This window comes from Poecilia reticulata, chromosome 15 (genome assembly GCF_904066995.2).
Source record: "Poecilia reticulata chromosome 15, P_reticulata-male-v2, whole genome shotgun sequence".
In the NCBI taxonomy this organism is placed as follows: Eukaryota; Metazoa; Chordata; class Actinopteri; order Cyprinodontiformes; family Poeciliidae; genus Poecilia; species Poecilia reticulata.
The window spans coordinates 7,372,851-7,386,588 of NC_088844.1; the positions used below are offsets into that span (position 1 = coordinate 7,372,851).

The 13,738-nt window shown below is 40.1% G+C and overlaps 1 protein-coding gene across 1 annotated transcript; it reads left to right on the forward strand.

Annotated features, from left to right (window-relative positions):
* The first annotated feature begins 1,374 nt into the window (after window positions 1-1,374).
* On the forward strand, window positions 1,375-12,276 carry lgalslb (lectin, galactoside-binding-like b). The gene is made up of 5 exons (XM_008428879.3): window positions 1,375-2,043; window positions 2,521-2,607; window positions 2,739-2,827; window positions 3,821-4,007; window positions 6,802-12,276. Exons 1-5 carry the CDS (start codon window positions 2,011-2,013, stop codon window positions 6,943-6,945), a joined length of 540 nt encoding a protein of 179 aa, XP_008427101.1. The 5' UTR covers window positions 1,375-2,010; the 3' UTR covers window positions 6,946-12,276.
* Window positions 12,277-13,738: the final 1,462 nt, after the last annotated feature.

Here is a 13,738-nt window from a genome sequence, read left to right on the forward strand (position 1 = left end):
GTGTCAGAAGGTATAGCTAAAACCCATTAAAAGACGGTTAAAATATTTATAAGTAACTGCTACTTCTTAAAGTACTTCTTAAAATTAAATCAAATTGAGCACCGTTTTATATTGTAATTTGTTGTAGTCAAAGTCACAGATTTTGTGGTGTTAATTTAGAAAAAATTTCAATAAATATTGCGATAAGACGGTAAATGTGACTCGCCATCTCGATCACGGACGATAACTTGACGTCAAAGCTGAGGCAGCTGTGTAGTAAAGTAAGAAATGCTTCCACCTGCAGGTGGAAGTTAGCATCACTTTAACCCAGTGTTTTTCCCAATTTTTGCAGAAAATAAATTTTTTATTTTTTTAAGTTACTTATTCAGTCTTTTCCTAATGGTACTGTAACAATTATTTAAACGTTATTGTAGATGTGACGTTTGTCAAAATGTGTTCATTTATTCTTTCAGTATATTTTATTTAGTGAATAAGTTATTTTCTCCTGGCACTTATTGCAGTTTAAGTTGGTGCTTAAATTGTGCTCTTGGCGGGCTGTGGTTGCCATAGCAACCGTCAGCCCACCCCTCAGTCCTCTTTGCTCCTGCTGTCTTGCAACCGATATATGTAGTGGGATCAGCTTTGTGTTTTCTTTGCAAGTGCATTTTAACATAATACAAATTTAATTATACACAGGATTTCATGTATAACTCCCGCCGCCCCCATGTTTTGTATATGTTTTGAACTGCTCTCATCATTAACGTTGTGCATATCAATTCAATTCAACTCAAAAATACTTTGTGTATGCCGAAGGGAAATTAAAAGTTGTATAAAGTGCTTTGGTAGATAATGATGGTTGTGGACAAAATGAAAATGAAACGGATTATTTTTTACAACAATTAATTGTTCTGTTTCTCTGAAGTTAGTATAAGTTTAAGTAGCTGGACTGATATTAACTGCCAACTTGACTCTTCAGTATGCTCCATTTTTTAAAATTAAAATTAACATTTCAGTTGTCAATTGTATGATAGTCTTTGGATTTTTAATGCATTAATTGGGGCATAATTTCTTATTATTTTTTATAAAGAATCAAGAAAATTATGGACAACCCTGAGCATCCTCTTCATGACACTGTCACAGAAAAACAGTGTCTTCAGTCAGAGGCTTCTTAAAATGTTGCTGTGAAATAGACGACTACAGGATATCCTGCCATTGTCATCTGCAAAACTTTTTAAAGAATCTTGAATGATTAAAATTAGGAGAAAAAAAATTACATTTGGGATCAATGAAGTAGTTTCGCATTTTAATTTGTATTGTTGTAATGTCTCTAAATGTCCACACGGGGGCAGAGTGGCTCAATTAACCCAAAGCAGTGAGAGGAGAGAAACTAAAGCTTGTTTTATTGGTCAAACCGGAGAGGGCTAAAGAAGTCAATGAATCTTTCACTTTATTTAGCAGGAAGTTTTTTTTTTATGTGTGCATATGCATTTGCGCATTTCTGGTTATATTTTGTGCACCTCGTTGCCCTCTGATGCATGCTTTGGCGTCTAAACATTTACTTAAAAAGGGGGGAGAACTCCCCACTTTGTGTCACTTTCGGACTTCGCCTGACGCTCATTTATTCCAACCACCTCCAGCCTGCTGACAACACCGAAAACAAACCCAAAGAGCGCGTCCGCCTAATCGGCTGAAGGCTCGGGGGAGATCTGTCCGATGATTAGCCCTCTCCAACAGACGGGGATTAAAGCTGCTGGTCTCTAATTATTATAAAGCATTCGTCAGCACATTTATCTACCCATTTCAGGGGTCGACAGTAAAGCGCAGGCGGGGATGTGGATGTACTGTTAGGTGCTCTCTCTCTCCCCCCCTGTGTGTGTGAGAGAGGTGAGGCGTGGAGCCAACCGACGTCGGGGGACGCAGGAACTGGGAAATCCTCCCGAGGCAAGTCCCACGACGCAGACACGCCACGCTCCGCTCCGCTCACTCCCTCCCTCTCTCCCCAAGCTCGCATCCTGTGCTTTTCGGCTCAAGATGGCGGTGCAGGCAGCAGAAAAGGACGGAATAGTGAGTATTCCCAAAGCCACATCAGCGATAGAAGCCATAGGTGGAAGGAATGGGGGGTGTGGGAGGAGGGATTGCGTTCATTTGTGCATTCGGTGGGGATTGCTTGGTAATGCGCATCGTTATCTGGACGTGGAAGTGCTGTAAACGTGGACCAGAGCGCAAAAACCAGAGGAGAGTGGGTTGGAGGGGGGGAGTACTCCTCTTTCATCCAACTATCATCCCATGCGTGGGGCTAGGGGGAGGAAACGAGGAGATCCAGCCCGGTAGTGGTGGCATGCCTTCACCCGACGCCGCACGGTGCTCAACACGCAATCAGCTCTCTAAACCTGCCAGATCGTCATTGTTGCGAACCGCGTAGCGAGGCCACAACAATTATCAATTATTGATCACACAGGCCCGCAGCCTCACGGTGTGGGTCTCTGACCCAGGTCCTGTTTGCTTATCGGCTCCTGATTTGTGCTCTGGTGTCTTTTCAAGAACATGGACGGGGATCACACGCTGAACGACTCACTGGAGAACCCCGCTCTGATCTCACCCGACAAGGAGGATTTATCCCGTCTTTTGGTAAGAAATCTCCCCCACCTCCACACGCCCCCATTGTTTGAGTCGAGCTGTGAAGAGTGTCTCATCGTACCCCGGTGTTTGATTTATTTGTTTGGGTGGGTGTGATGGTGGGGTGGGGGTGTTGTGCGCAGACGGTGCCTTTCAGCGGGCGCATCCGCGGCGGAATGCGGCCGGGGAAGAAGATCATAGTGATGGGCATCGTCGATCTGGAGCCACACAGGTGAGATAAGGCCTCACGAAGCGGCAGGCTCAGTCCTACCTCTGCATATCTGTAATACTCTGAATACAAGTCTGTGCGCACTGATTGATATCCAAGATCAAATCCTTTTTTTGTTTTTTTTCCACTTTGTCAAACTTGTACATCCACTTCGTGAGGGCAGTGGATCTTTAAATAAGCAGAGACAGGGCGTTTCCTCACCACCAGGAAGAACAGAAAAGGGGGGGTTAGGGGGTTGGGACCGTTGGGGAAAAAATGAGGAATAAGAATCTCCAGTGAGGCAGATTTTGTTTGGGTGTGTCTTTTACCCTTCATGGAGACTTGTGTTGAATTTGAAGGGAGTGGGGGAATCCTCCCCATGACCTCATCTTTCCTGCTGCTGGCAGAGAATTCAGAGTCCAAAGTTCATGTGAAAAATAAGAGCTACTCCAACAAGCTGTCTTTGTTTTGCTTTTTTCTTCTTCTTTTTTTATTTTTTGTTGTGTCTTGGAAAGTTTACAGCAAGGATGGGATGCTTGAGTATGTATGAGCTGCACAGCTGCAGGGGAGGGAGGATAAGCAGAAACTGTAGCATGAGGGATTATGCATAATTAACACACATGCACACACACACACACGATTTGCTCTTAGACAGGAACAGCAGAATTATTCATATGTCTCATCCCAGATTAGCTACAAATGTGGACACGTTTATTGCCCCCATTGGTGAAGATGAGTAAAAAGCCTAGAGATAAATGTATCTTTTATTAAAGTGGTCTAGTTGCATTCAGTGTGAGAAGCACATGTTAAGTAATTGTTTAGCATGTTTTCACGGGGAATAAATATGATGTGACGCCAAGAGCCATTTCCTTAAATGGGGAGCGTAAGGGAAGACGTTGGACAACCTGGGAAGATTAAAAACTAAATAAATGTCAAGGCTCTTTAGCAGAGGTACCGACGTAATAGTCCAGTTTTGGATCTACTGTCCGACTCCAACATGTTTTATTGTCTCCTCAGCTTCGACGTCAGCCTGACCTGCGGACGGGATTTGGAAAAGGATGACCCGCCGTTCGACGTGGCCCTGAAACTCACCGTTAGCTTCAGCAACCGGCAGTTTATGCGGAGCGCCCGCGTCTCAGGGAAATGGACGGATGAGGAAGCTTCCACCTCCTACTTCCCTTTCATCCCTGACCAGCCTTTTAGGGTAAGAGCTTCCCTTTGCTGTCAGTATCTCAACATAAGAAGAGGTAGTCCCAGAGATCTGCCAGGTGTTTCCCAAATTTGGAGGTCATGGGATCGAACACCAGAACCAAAGGCCAAGACAGAATTTAGGGAGTTTATGTGCAGACGACACAAAATGACAATTGTTCCTTTTTAGGCTCTTAAAGACTGAAATTAAACAATTTACGTTTGACATGCCCTGACTTTTATAAAAAAAAAAAAAATCTTATCTTTTTTCAAATTATTGAACGAATCACACATAAACATTAGCAGGTAGTTCAAACAACACTCTTCAGTGTGGAAGTGGAAAGAAGGCCCTTTGTGTATCAGTGAAGTGTTTAAAAACATGAGAAAACATGAAGGCTGTGGAATGCTTCGTGGAAGAAAGATGGATTTTATATTTGAAAACAACTGAACTGATTGCTCAGCTGGAGGAGGGGAAAGCACCTGTTATCATGCAAATTACGTAGGAAAGGAACGGAGACGGGTCGACGTCACCATCCTGTCAAGCCCTTCAGGCAACAGCAGGTGACAGGAAATAGAATCTACTACAGTGAAGTTTCTAGGTTTCATCTTTTTTTTTTTAGAAATCCAGTTGTAGTAGTTGGCAAACTGGATGAAGAAATGTTGGCAGTATTTTGGAAATCTCACAGTTAAGACCAGGGTCTCCTCCTGACTCTACATTTGAGTAAACAGAGACTTATGTTGGCTAAAAACGGTAGAAACATTCAGTTGTATCGGATAAAATTGGTCATATCTGTTGATTTCCTATCAAAATCAGTGATCAAAAATCGTCTGGAAGATCTTTGATCGGTGCATCTTTGCTCTTTAATGCACAAGACTATCGTCAGTCCTTGCAGCATTAAAACCGAAACAAACGGCAGAAACCCTGTGCGCCGTCACGTGTGTCTAATGTTAACACAGCCTGCATGTGTGCAGTGGTGTGTTTACAAAACGGCATCAGCTGCTCACGTATAGGATGAAGTCAGTGCTGGGGGTGAGGGACACTTCGGGTGGAACAGCTGTGACTCATCACTGCTAGACATCAGGGCCCGGATGCTTATTCACATTCCGCTCTAATAAATTATGACTCACGATCAGCCAGAAATGGTTTGAGTTTAAAGTCCATGTTAATATTCTCACGCGTTGTGTTTGCAGAATATTTTTAGGCGTCCTTTCTGCTTCTCGCTGCCGTCTATGTGATAAGGCGATTGTTGCTCATGGGGGGTGTGCGGTCAGGAGCTGGAGCCTAGAGATTACAGCTGTTTGTTTGAAACAAAGTGGAGGCATGTGGACAGACACATGATGATCTGTGGTTTTTACAGTGAAAAGGCTTTTTTTTTTGTCCTGCTGATCTCTTTATGGAAACAGGCTTGTTATTGGCAGGGGAAGCTTCCTCCGGTCTAAGGAGTGGGTGGATGTCTACCAGTGTGGTTTATGTGTTTATTACTGTATTTGGTCAAAAGTTGAACTTGCTGTGATTGTGAGGCATCCTTTGTGTCATGCTTCAGGTCAAACTGAACAAGTGGATGAGGGGGAAGCATTAGTGGGTTCAAAATACTTGACCTATTTATAACATGAAAGGAAAAATGTTACTAAATAACAGACTGGGGGGGGGGATGCAAGAAACAAGGATTATTTAATTACTTTTCTATTGATGAATGTGTAAAACCTTATATAAAAAAAATAGCTGTAAAACCATAAAGTCAAAAGCTGATGCAATATCTCTCTGAGGCTAACTCATGAATTGTTTTCTGGTGAATTAAGCAGCAAATAATGAAGTAGTTTTTCTCATTTGTCACTTTGAAACCACAAACTTGAAAGAATTTTTACTGAGATTTTATGCTGTAGACAAATGGAAAGCAGCCCAGCTTTGTGAAATGAAGGGGAAATTATACATGGTTTTTAATTTAAATAATAATAATAATGGTAGTAAAATCTTAAAATGGTTTGTACGTTATCTCTCCTCGATCTCTGCACATTTAGAGACTAAAAATATTCCCCATTCTTCTGTGCAAAATCCCTCGAGCTCAGTTAAGTCTAGCCACACACTCAAAGTCAAATTTGAGTCTGTGCTTTGACTAGACCATTCAGTAGCCTTAATATACTTTAATCTAAACCATCCAGTTTAGATTAAACCGAATAAACCAGTGATCTTTGCTAAGCAGTGATTAGCAAAGATCACTGCTTTGCTAATTTCAACTTTTGTTTTACTGGTTCCACTGGCAGATTTTTTTCACTCGCAAGACATTTTTCCCATGTTAAATGTTAAATGTTATAAATGAAATAAACTGCCAGTGGAACCGCACTTAAAAAATATATATATATTATGAAATTATTTGCTTAAAACAAGCTCCTATATCTTGCTGAAAATTTCTTTGTAAGTTAGTTTTGTCTTATTTCAAGTGTACAAAGATATTTTCACTAGAAAATGGAACAAACATACTTGATAAAATGTAATGTTTTTTTTTTTCATGCTGTGAATTTTATGGTTCCTACATGACAAATTGGAAATGGTTCAGGGATAGACTGAAGAAGCTATTGAAAATGGGGGTGAGGGAAAAAGTTAATGAAACAAATACATTTTGTCCCAAGTTAATTTTATTGCAACCTGCTTTTTGAGTCTAAATCTTTTCTGTTATTTTTCTCTCAGCTGAAAATGTAATTTGCTAAATTAAAACTTGCATCTTTTTTTTTTAATTGTTTGTTTTTTGAGGTCTTCTGCCCCTGCTTCCCCTTACTTTATCTGCTTCCTTTCTCTCCTTCCCTTCCTGCAGATTGAGATCCACTGCGAGCACCAGCGCTTCCGGATATTCGTGGACGGACACCAGCTCTTTGACTTTTATCACAAAGTGAAATCCTTGTCCTCAATCGACACAGTACGGATACAAGGAGACCTACAGATCACCAAGCTCGGTTAACGCTCCCTGCCCTTCCCACTCGCAGGAGATCTGTTTTGTGTGTGAAGCAAAGACTTAATCACAAATGACCGCACACACACTAGCGCATTACATCGTCACCGGTAAGCCGTTATGCAGCGCTGCAGCAGCATTCCATGTTGGGGGTAAAATAACTCTCTAGAGAGGACTATTTAGGATTTTTCAGCTTTTTTTTCTTCAGCTGTGAGGATATAATGCGTTTCTACTCATTTCTTTCTTTTTAACTTTATATCCAATCATTTAATTTAAGCTCTAAAACCTTCATAAGTAAAAGCAAACCTCTAAAATAGATTGTTTGGGAGGAAACTTTGAGTTCAAGATTGGAAAATTACTGTTTTGATTATGATCTACGCTTTCAAGGATGCTTTAATAGAAATTATTCTTCAGATGAAAAAAAATAAATCTGCTCATATTGTTCAAGAGTCAAGCAAATTTACCAGTAACTGCTGCACAATGAGGTTTACTCCAGATAAAACTGTCAGTAGAAATATCACTGTCCCCCCCCCAACCCCCTCGAGTGTTTGGATTTAGTTTTATTTCAAAGCTCAGAGATGTCAATTCAGTTCAAATTTAAAGTCTTATTACTGCAGAACTAAAACTTTCTGGCCTATTTGTTACTTTTCCGCCGTTGCACTTTCAACTCTTGTGCTCTCCATGAGGTCTATCCTAGTTTACGTGATGATGTGCTGCAGCCTCCCCGACCTAAATACCTAAAAACCAGGATTATATTGAGACGTCCCATATTGCTGTGTGCTGCGTTCGCAGGCAGAGTTTTAGCGACTCCTGCTAAAACAGATGGAAACATAAAATCATGTTGAAATGACTTATTTTGTGTAATTGGCTTAACTTCAAGAAATCCTTCAAACCTGAAAGCAGGACCACGTCGTTGGCGGTACTTTGAATGTAAGATGTGCATGTTTCCATGGTCGTGCAGACAGCATAGCGATGTACATAACTAATTTAAAACGTTTAATAGTTCAATTGATTTTGCAGTGTGGCTGTCGATGTCACAGTTCAGGAACGTGTGTTTTTATTTGTGTTTTCTGAATCATTCCACACCAGCTCATAGCGAGGGAGAGCTTTAATGTCACCAGCAGCTCCTTCTGAAGTCTTGCTAGTAACAATGCAACGCACCAGTCTGTCACTATGACTGTTCACTACGTGCAGAAGATCCCTTTTTTCCCTCGGTTATGACAATTCTGCACTAATTGTTGTAGAAAAACGGCTAAAAGTCGTACTTCCTGTTGGTGCTGCTACTGCTCCTCTTCCAGTATTAACATTGTTACAGAGTTGTAAGTTCCTGCTGAAGCGCCATTAAGATGAAATGTACTAAAATTTCACAGAGAAAGCAAAGGCTGTGGGTTGCCAGGTTGGGACACGCTGATTAAAATATAGCATATTTTGTCAACCGTCATGTTACTGAGTGATCAATTAAGTTTATTGAGTATTACTTTATTGCTGCAATATTTACTATATTTATTTGGTTATTGAAGTTGAGGCTGTTGAATACCTCCGGCTTTGTAAAGTCATCAAGTGGTGTTTTTGTTACAATGAAATCTGATCTGCATGAACCAGCTGAAATGTTTTTTTTTGTTTTTTTTAATAATCTTGCTCGACTGTCATGAAATAGATAATGGTAACTTCAAATAACCAGTCACAAAGCCCATCTTTTGCTGTGGATAGACCAAAACTGATAGAAGAAAAATTGTCACTGATTGGTGACATTAATCTAGACTGAACCTCTCTGAGGCCTTATACACACGTAGCCAGGTCTTTATAAAAACAAATATCTTTGTCACATTATTTAAAAAAATCTTGTACACATGAAATCTGTTTTCTGACAAGTTTTCATCCACATTAACTTGCATAAATATGCCTCTGTGTGTTGTTTTAAACATGCCAGACCCACAGGGGGCGGTGAAGTGCTAAGCTAAAACCCATGTCGGCCAATCATATTGCTTGAAAACAACCACAACTTCCTGTTGGGGATTAAACATGGCGCCAGGAGGTTCATTTTTGTGGAGAGCTATGCAGGTTGAACTACTTTTAAATCGTATTAGAACATGAAGTTAAAACACAAGATGATGTTGATTTGGAATCATTTCAAAGCGAGCATGTGGATATGTTGACTCATGAATAATCTGGACTCTAAATCTCAGTTTCACAGACAAATATGAAGTTTTTTTTAAACGTGGACTTTGGTCTGAGTTTGTATAAATGCGTGTCTTTTTTGATATTAAACAGTTTTTGTGAGGGAGAAAGGCCAAAATTAATAAAAAATTTTGTTTTTCTCAATATCCGGCTATGTGTGAACTAGGCCTAAAATTCAAACAAAACTAGAGAACAATAGGTTTTTTACTTGTGAAGGATATTTTTAGGAAAATTTCATAGAAAGAAATTTGCCACAAATTTGACCTCTGACACCATCTAGTATACTCCACGTTGATCACAAAGAGTTCAAAGGTCTTTCTGTCGTTGCTGCTGTGAATCTGGAGTAAGCCATGACATCTGTGCCCTAACCGACGTGCTGACTTCACTGCCTAGAACTTCATCCACCATATCGCTTTTTAGACATTTTCTTTCTCTCCTCATGCCCCATCCATCAAAATCTCAATGTATGCACTAACTGTTCATTCTCCCCCTACTGTAGCAATAAATAACGTTGCTGCTGTGTGATCGAGGTCTGCTCTGAGGCAGAGTGCCTCTTTGAACCGGGTCTTTCCTGAGTTCAGTCCTTGTTCTTCGCTGGCAGGCACTCGTTTATTTTGGACACAAACAGGAAGTGCGCGCGATGTGGTATGCGAGTGTGCCGAGAGGTCAGATCAGATCTCTACATGATGTGCAAATGGGCATTGATGGTGTTTGGTATACTTTCTTCTGTCTTTTTGTTGTTTTTTTTAAGTTTACGAACAATGACCATTGCTACTGCCTCAACGTGTTGATATGGTCTACGTGACTCGGTGGTACGGTGCTGGTGGTAGATGTGTGTTCAGTTCAGTGTCATGTTTGTTGGTCCCCGGCTGTCGCGCTGTTTTCAGAGTTGACTGCTGCAGGAATTATGGGGGAGGGAGATAAACAATTGAGAAATTATAGCTCTGTTTATGTCAAGCTTTCTCAGCAGGGACTCTCTGCGACAGTCGCAATCGGTCATTTGCAAGTTTGTTTGCTTTTTTTCTTTAGTGGGTTGTACTAGGCACGGGTCTAAATCAGATTCTCATGGTATAACATTGCCAGAACCAAAGCCTTTCAACATAAAAACAAATGCATAACATTGCTTTTATTTAACACAAAAAATATTCCTACTGTTGCTAAATAGTGGAACATATTACAAGTTTAATAACATCAATAATAATTTCTCGTTACACTGATTTCAAAAGAAAGACCTGAGCAAGAAACAGACTCCTGAAATTAATGCTGATCTTGGTTGGATGGATCTTTTTGGGTAGGATTGTCAGTCTTAAAAGAGGCTTATTGTGCAAAATTCGTATTCTGCACTTTTTGTACTTCCATTTGAGTTTCTCCTGCTTCTAAAAACAGCACAAGTGCTTTGGGGTGAAAAAAATCATCCAGATGTTTTTTGCTGTCTGGAAAAATGACCCGTTTCAAAGTCCTCCACAAAGTAACGATGCAAATCAGCAGGAACTGCGCCTCACCTAGTAAACCAAGCAGAACTCCAGCACGTTGATCAGCTGGTTTTACCACTGTCTGCGCTGTACAATGGCTGCTGGAAAAGATGAGTTTTGTTGTTGACTCACCATTCGGACACCAGTTACAGCATTCTTGTTGGTTGTACAGGAGGCTCTATTAATGCTTTTCAAAGCTGTACGGTTGTATAATTACGCATTTGTTTTGTTATTTTCACGTGAGTGTAAACGCTGAGTTGGAGGGCCTGGCCAGCAGTAGCTCATTTGGATTTATAGTACAAAGAGGCCCTAAAACGCCTCATTCTGAAAGGAAAATGGGCAGAACTGACCAGACTGAAAAATGTAAGCAAAAAATAAAAACTTTTTTTTTTAATAGACCTATTCTAACCTGTTCACATAAGGCACCTTGAAGTGTTAATCAACGCTTCTTTATTTGCAACTCCGTTACTTTATAAAAGTATTTCTATACAGCAGAAAGAAGAAAACACTTGACGGTGTGCAACAACAGGTGGGAGAGGGGCAGCAGCTCCATCACAGCCAAACCCAACTGTTGCACCTTCTCGACCATCTCATTGAAAAGAAAAACGTCAAACTGTTACAAACGGTATTCAGGAAACTTTAGCGTGTTTTTTATTTTTTTTTATTTTTTTTTTTACCTTGACCCTGGTATCCATGCCATGCTTAGGTTGTAACCATGTCTGCAGTGCATGGTGCACAGCACATAGCAACTTTGTAGGGTACTCGTATGTTCCTTCTTAGTTCTGTTGCACTTTAGCCCCACCTTCGAGACTCCAGGTTTGGTACGTGCGCTCAGAAAGCTTCTGTTCTGTACTTGTTGATCTCCTTATGATCCCATGAATCCTCCACAAAGTAATGGAAAGTGAACTCTGGGAAATGTTAACTTTTTTTTTTTTTAAACTCCAGACTGTTCCATTATTTGCTCTACAAACCCATTTAAAATGGAAAAATGTAACCGAAGAACTGAATGTCTCTCTCTTTCTGATTGTAACCGGTTTAAACCCGACCCGGCTCCTACTGCCGCCAGAATTTATTCCCAGCTGTGTTCAAGTAAGAAAATCCACATCTTATTTTGAAAGCTTCCAGTTGATATGTGTGCTACCCTGTTTTTTTTGTTTTTTTTTTCTAGATGTAGATACTGGTGGGCGTGGCCTGAGGGGATTTATTTTGTACATTCTATGAATGAGTTGCGAGGCATAAATATGTGCGTGGCAGCTCGTAAACGGAACCGTTCTCCCCCTCTCCAGTTTCTGGTTTGGTCCAGCATGCTGTCCATTTTCTCTTCATCATTCAATGTTTGTTGAGGCTGTTTACAGAAAAGTATGAATAAAAATGTTCTGTTCCAGTACATAAGAAATCCCAACTATTTCATTATCTATGGTTGAAATAGATATTGAAATTGCTAATAATTTTTTTTTCCTTCCAGTTGGAACAACTTTCTAAAAGTGCTAGAAACGAAAACGGCTGTTGTGTGAAATGCTCCATCCCATTTATTTACAAAGTGTCCTAGTAGAAGTAGGCCAATCTCTTTCTAATGTGTTGTGTGGTTGTACAGGTCATTTTCTAATAATTTATTGTAACCTGCGGGATCAGTGAGCCTGCTCTATGACGCTGTCTAAATAAAGGCATACTGAGAAGTCACAGTTTCCAATTTGTGCAAACGTTCACGTTTCTTCCTTGGGGGGCGGGGCTTAAACTTCACAGTTAATCAACAGGTCTACAAAGAGTTGGATCATCTCCAATTGGTTTATCTGTCGGATTATTTGTCATGGTGGTTCTTTGGAGCTGCTTTCCAACTGTGTAATTACAGAAATCACAACAGGGAACATTCCTGAAAATACGTGAGGAAAAAAAAATTAGCTTATCTTATTAATCGATCAACTTTGCCGATGAATAAACTTTAAATATGACGTTAAATAATTTTTTAATGCGACACTGAAAAAGAGACAGTAAACAAAAGGGCAATAGACTGAGTAGGTCTGATGGGTTTTAGCTTTGAATCTCTTTGCTTACGTACCCAATATCAGAACCAGAAGTAAAGTTCAGCTATCTTCCTCACATCTGCTTACTTACTGTATATGTTCCATAAGGGATTAACAGAAGCTTGTCGAGGTGACTGGTGGTAATTCTGAAGGAGGTGTTCTGGTTTCTGCCAAGTGCTGGATCTGTTCTGTAAAACGGAAGTCATTTATTATTCTCTGAAAATCTGACAACACGTGGGCAAATTTGAAATTTGGCCCCACTTTTCCACAAGGTATGTTTGACACAAAACAACAACAACAAAAAACACTGAACGGCATCATGATTTGTTTTTTATATGGAAGTATTTGTCGAGATGAGAACATGAAAATGTTTAACAGTTGGGAAATGCCTGCTGGAAACCTGAAGTGAAAGGCATTTTATTTTATTTTTGTGAAGTTAAGTACATGTCCAAAACAACTGAATAATGTTTCTAATCTTTTAAAATTATTTGGAGTTGAGTTTTTTATCTTTTAGAGGAAAATTAAAGTTTGGGAATGTTTAAGCCAGAGAGAAGAACTGAGTTCCTCAAATAAAATCAAAAAAGTTCATCTGAAAATACCTGTGGGCTAAAGATGAACTCACAATCTGATAGATCTGTACGTTTGCTTATTAGAGAAGACCAATACTGCCACATAAAGATGTGTGATGCCAAAAATATTCACCATAACCTTAAAGAATTGCCTCCCTGTTTTACTCATGTACTAAGAGATAATAAATGATCAACGTAAGTATCTAAAATACAAGCGACTGCACTTAAGGAAATATGCAGGTATGCAAATGAATACATTGAAAGGCAGTAAACTCATAAAATGTTTACCCTACAAAAGTAATGCTCTTTTTTGTTGTTTGTTTAGAAGGTGGTCTATAAATGGAGAAAATATTCACGGCCTGCTGCCTCTGATATAAACAAAGGAACATTTTAACGCCGTAAATTACATTTTTTTTCATGTCTGAGAAGCAAGGAGGCATCGACAAAAAGCAGGCCCTGACAGGGCTTGTCATTTATGTCCTCACAGCTGCTGAGTGGCCTACACCAAGCCCGGATCATTTGCATCCCAGTTGCACTGGATAAGCAACTCAAAACAGGGAAC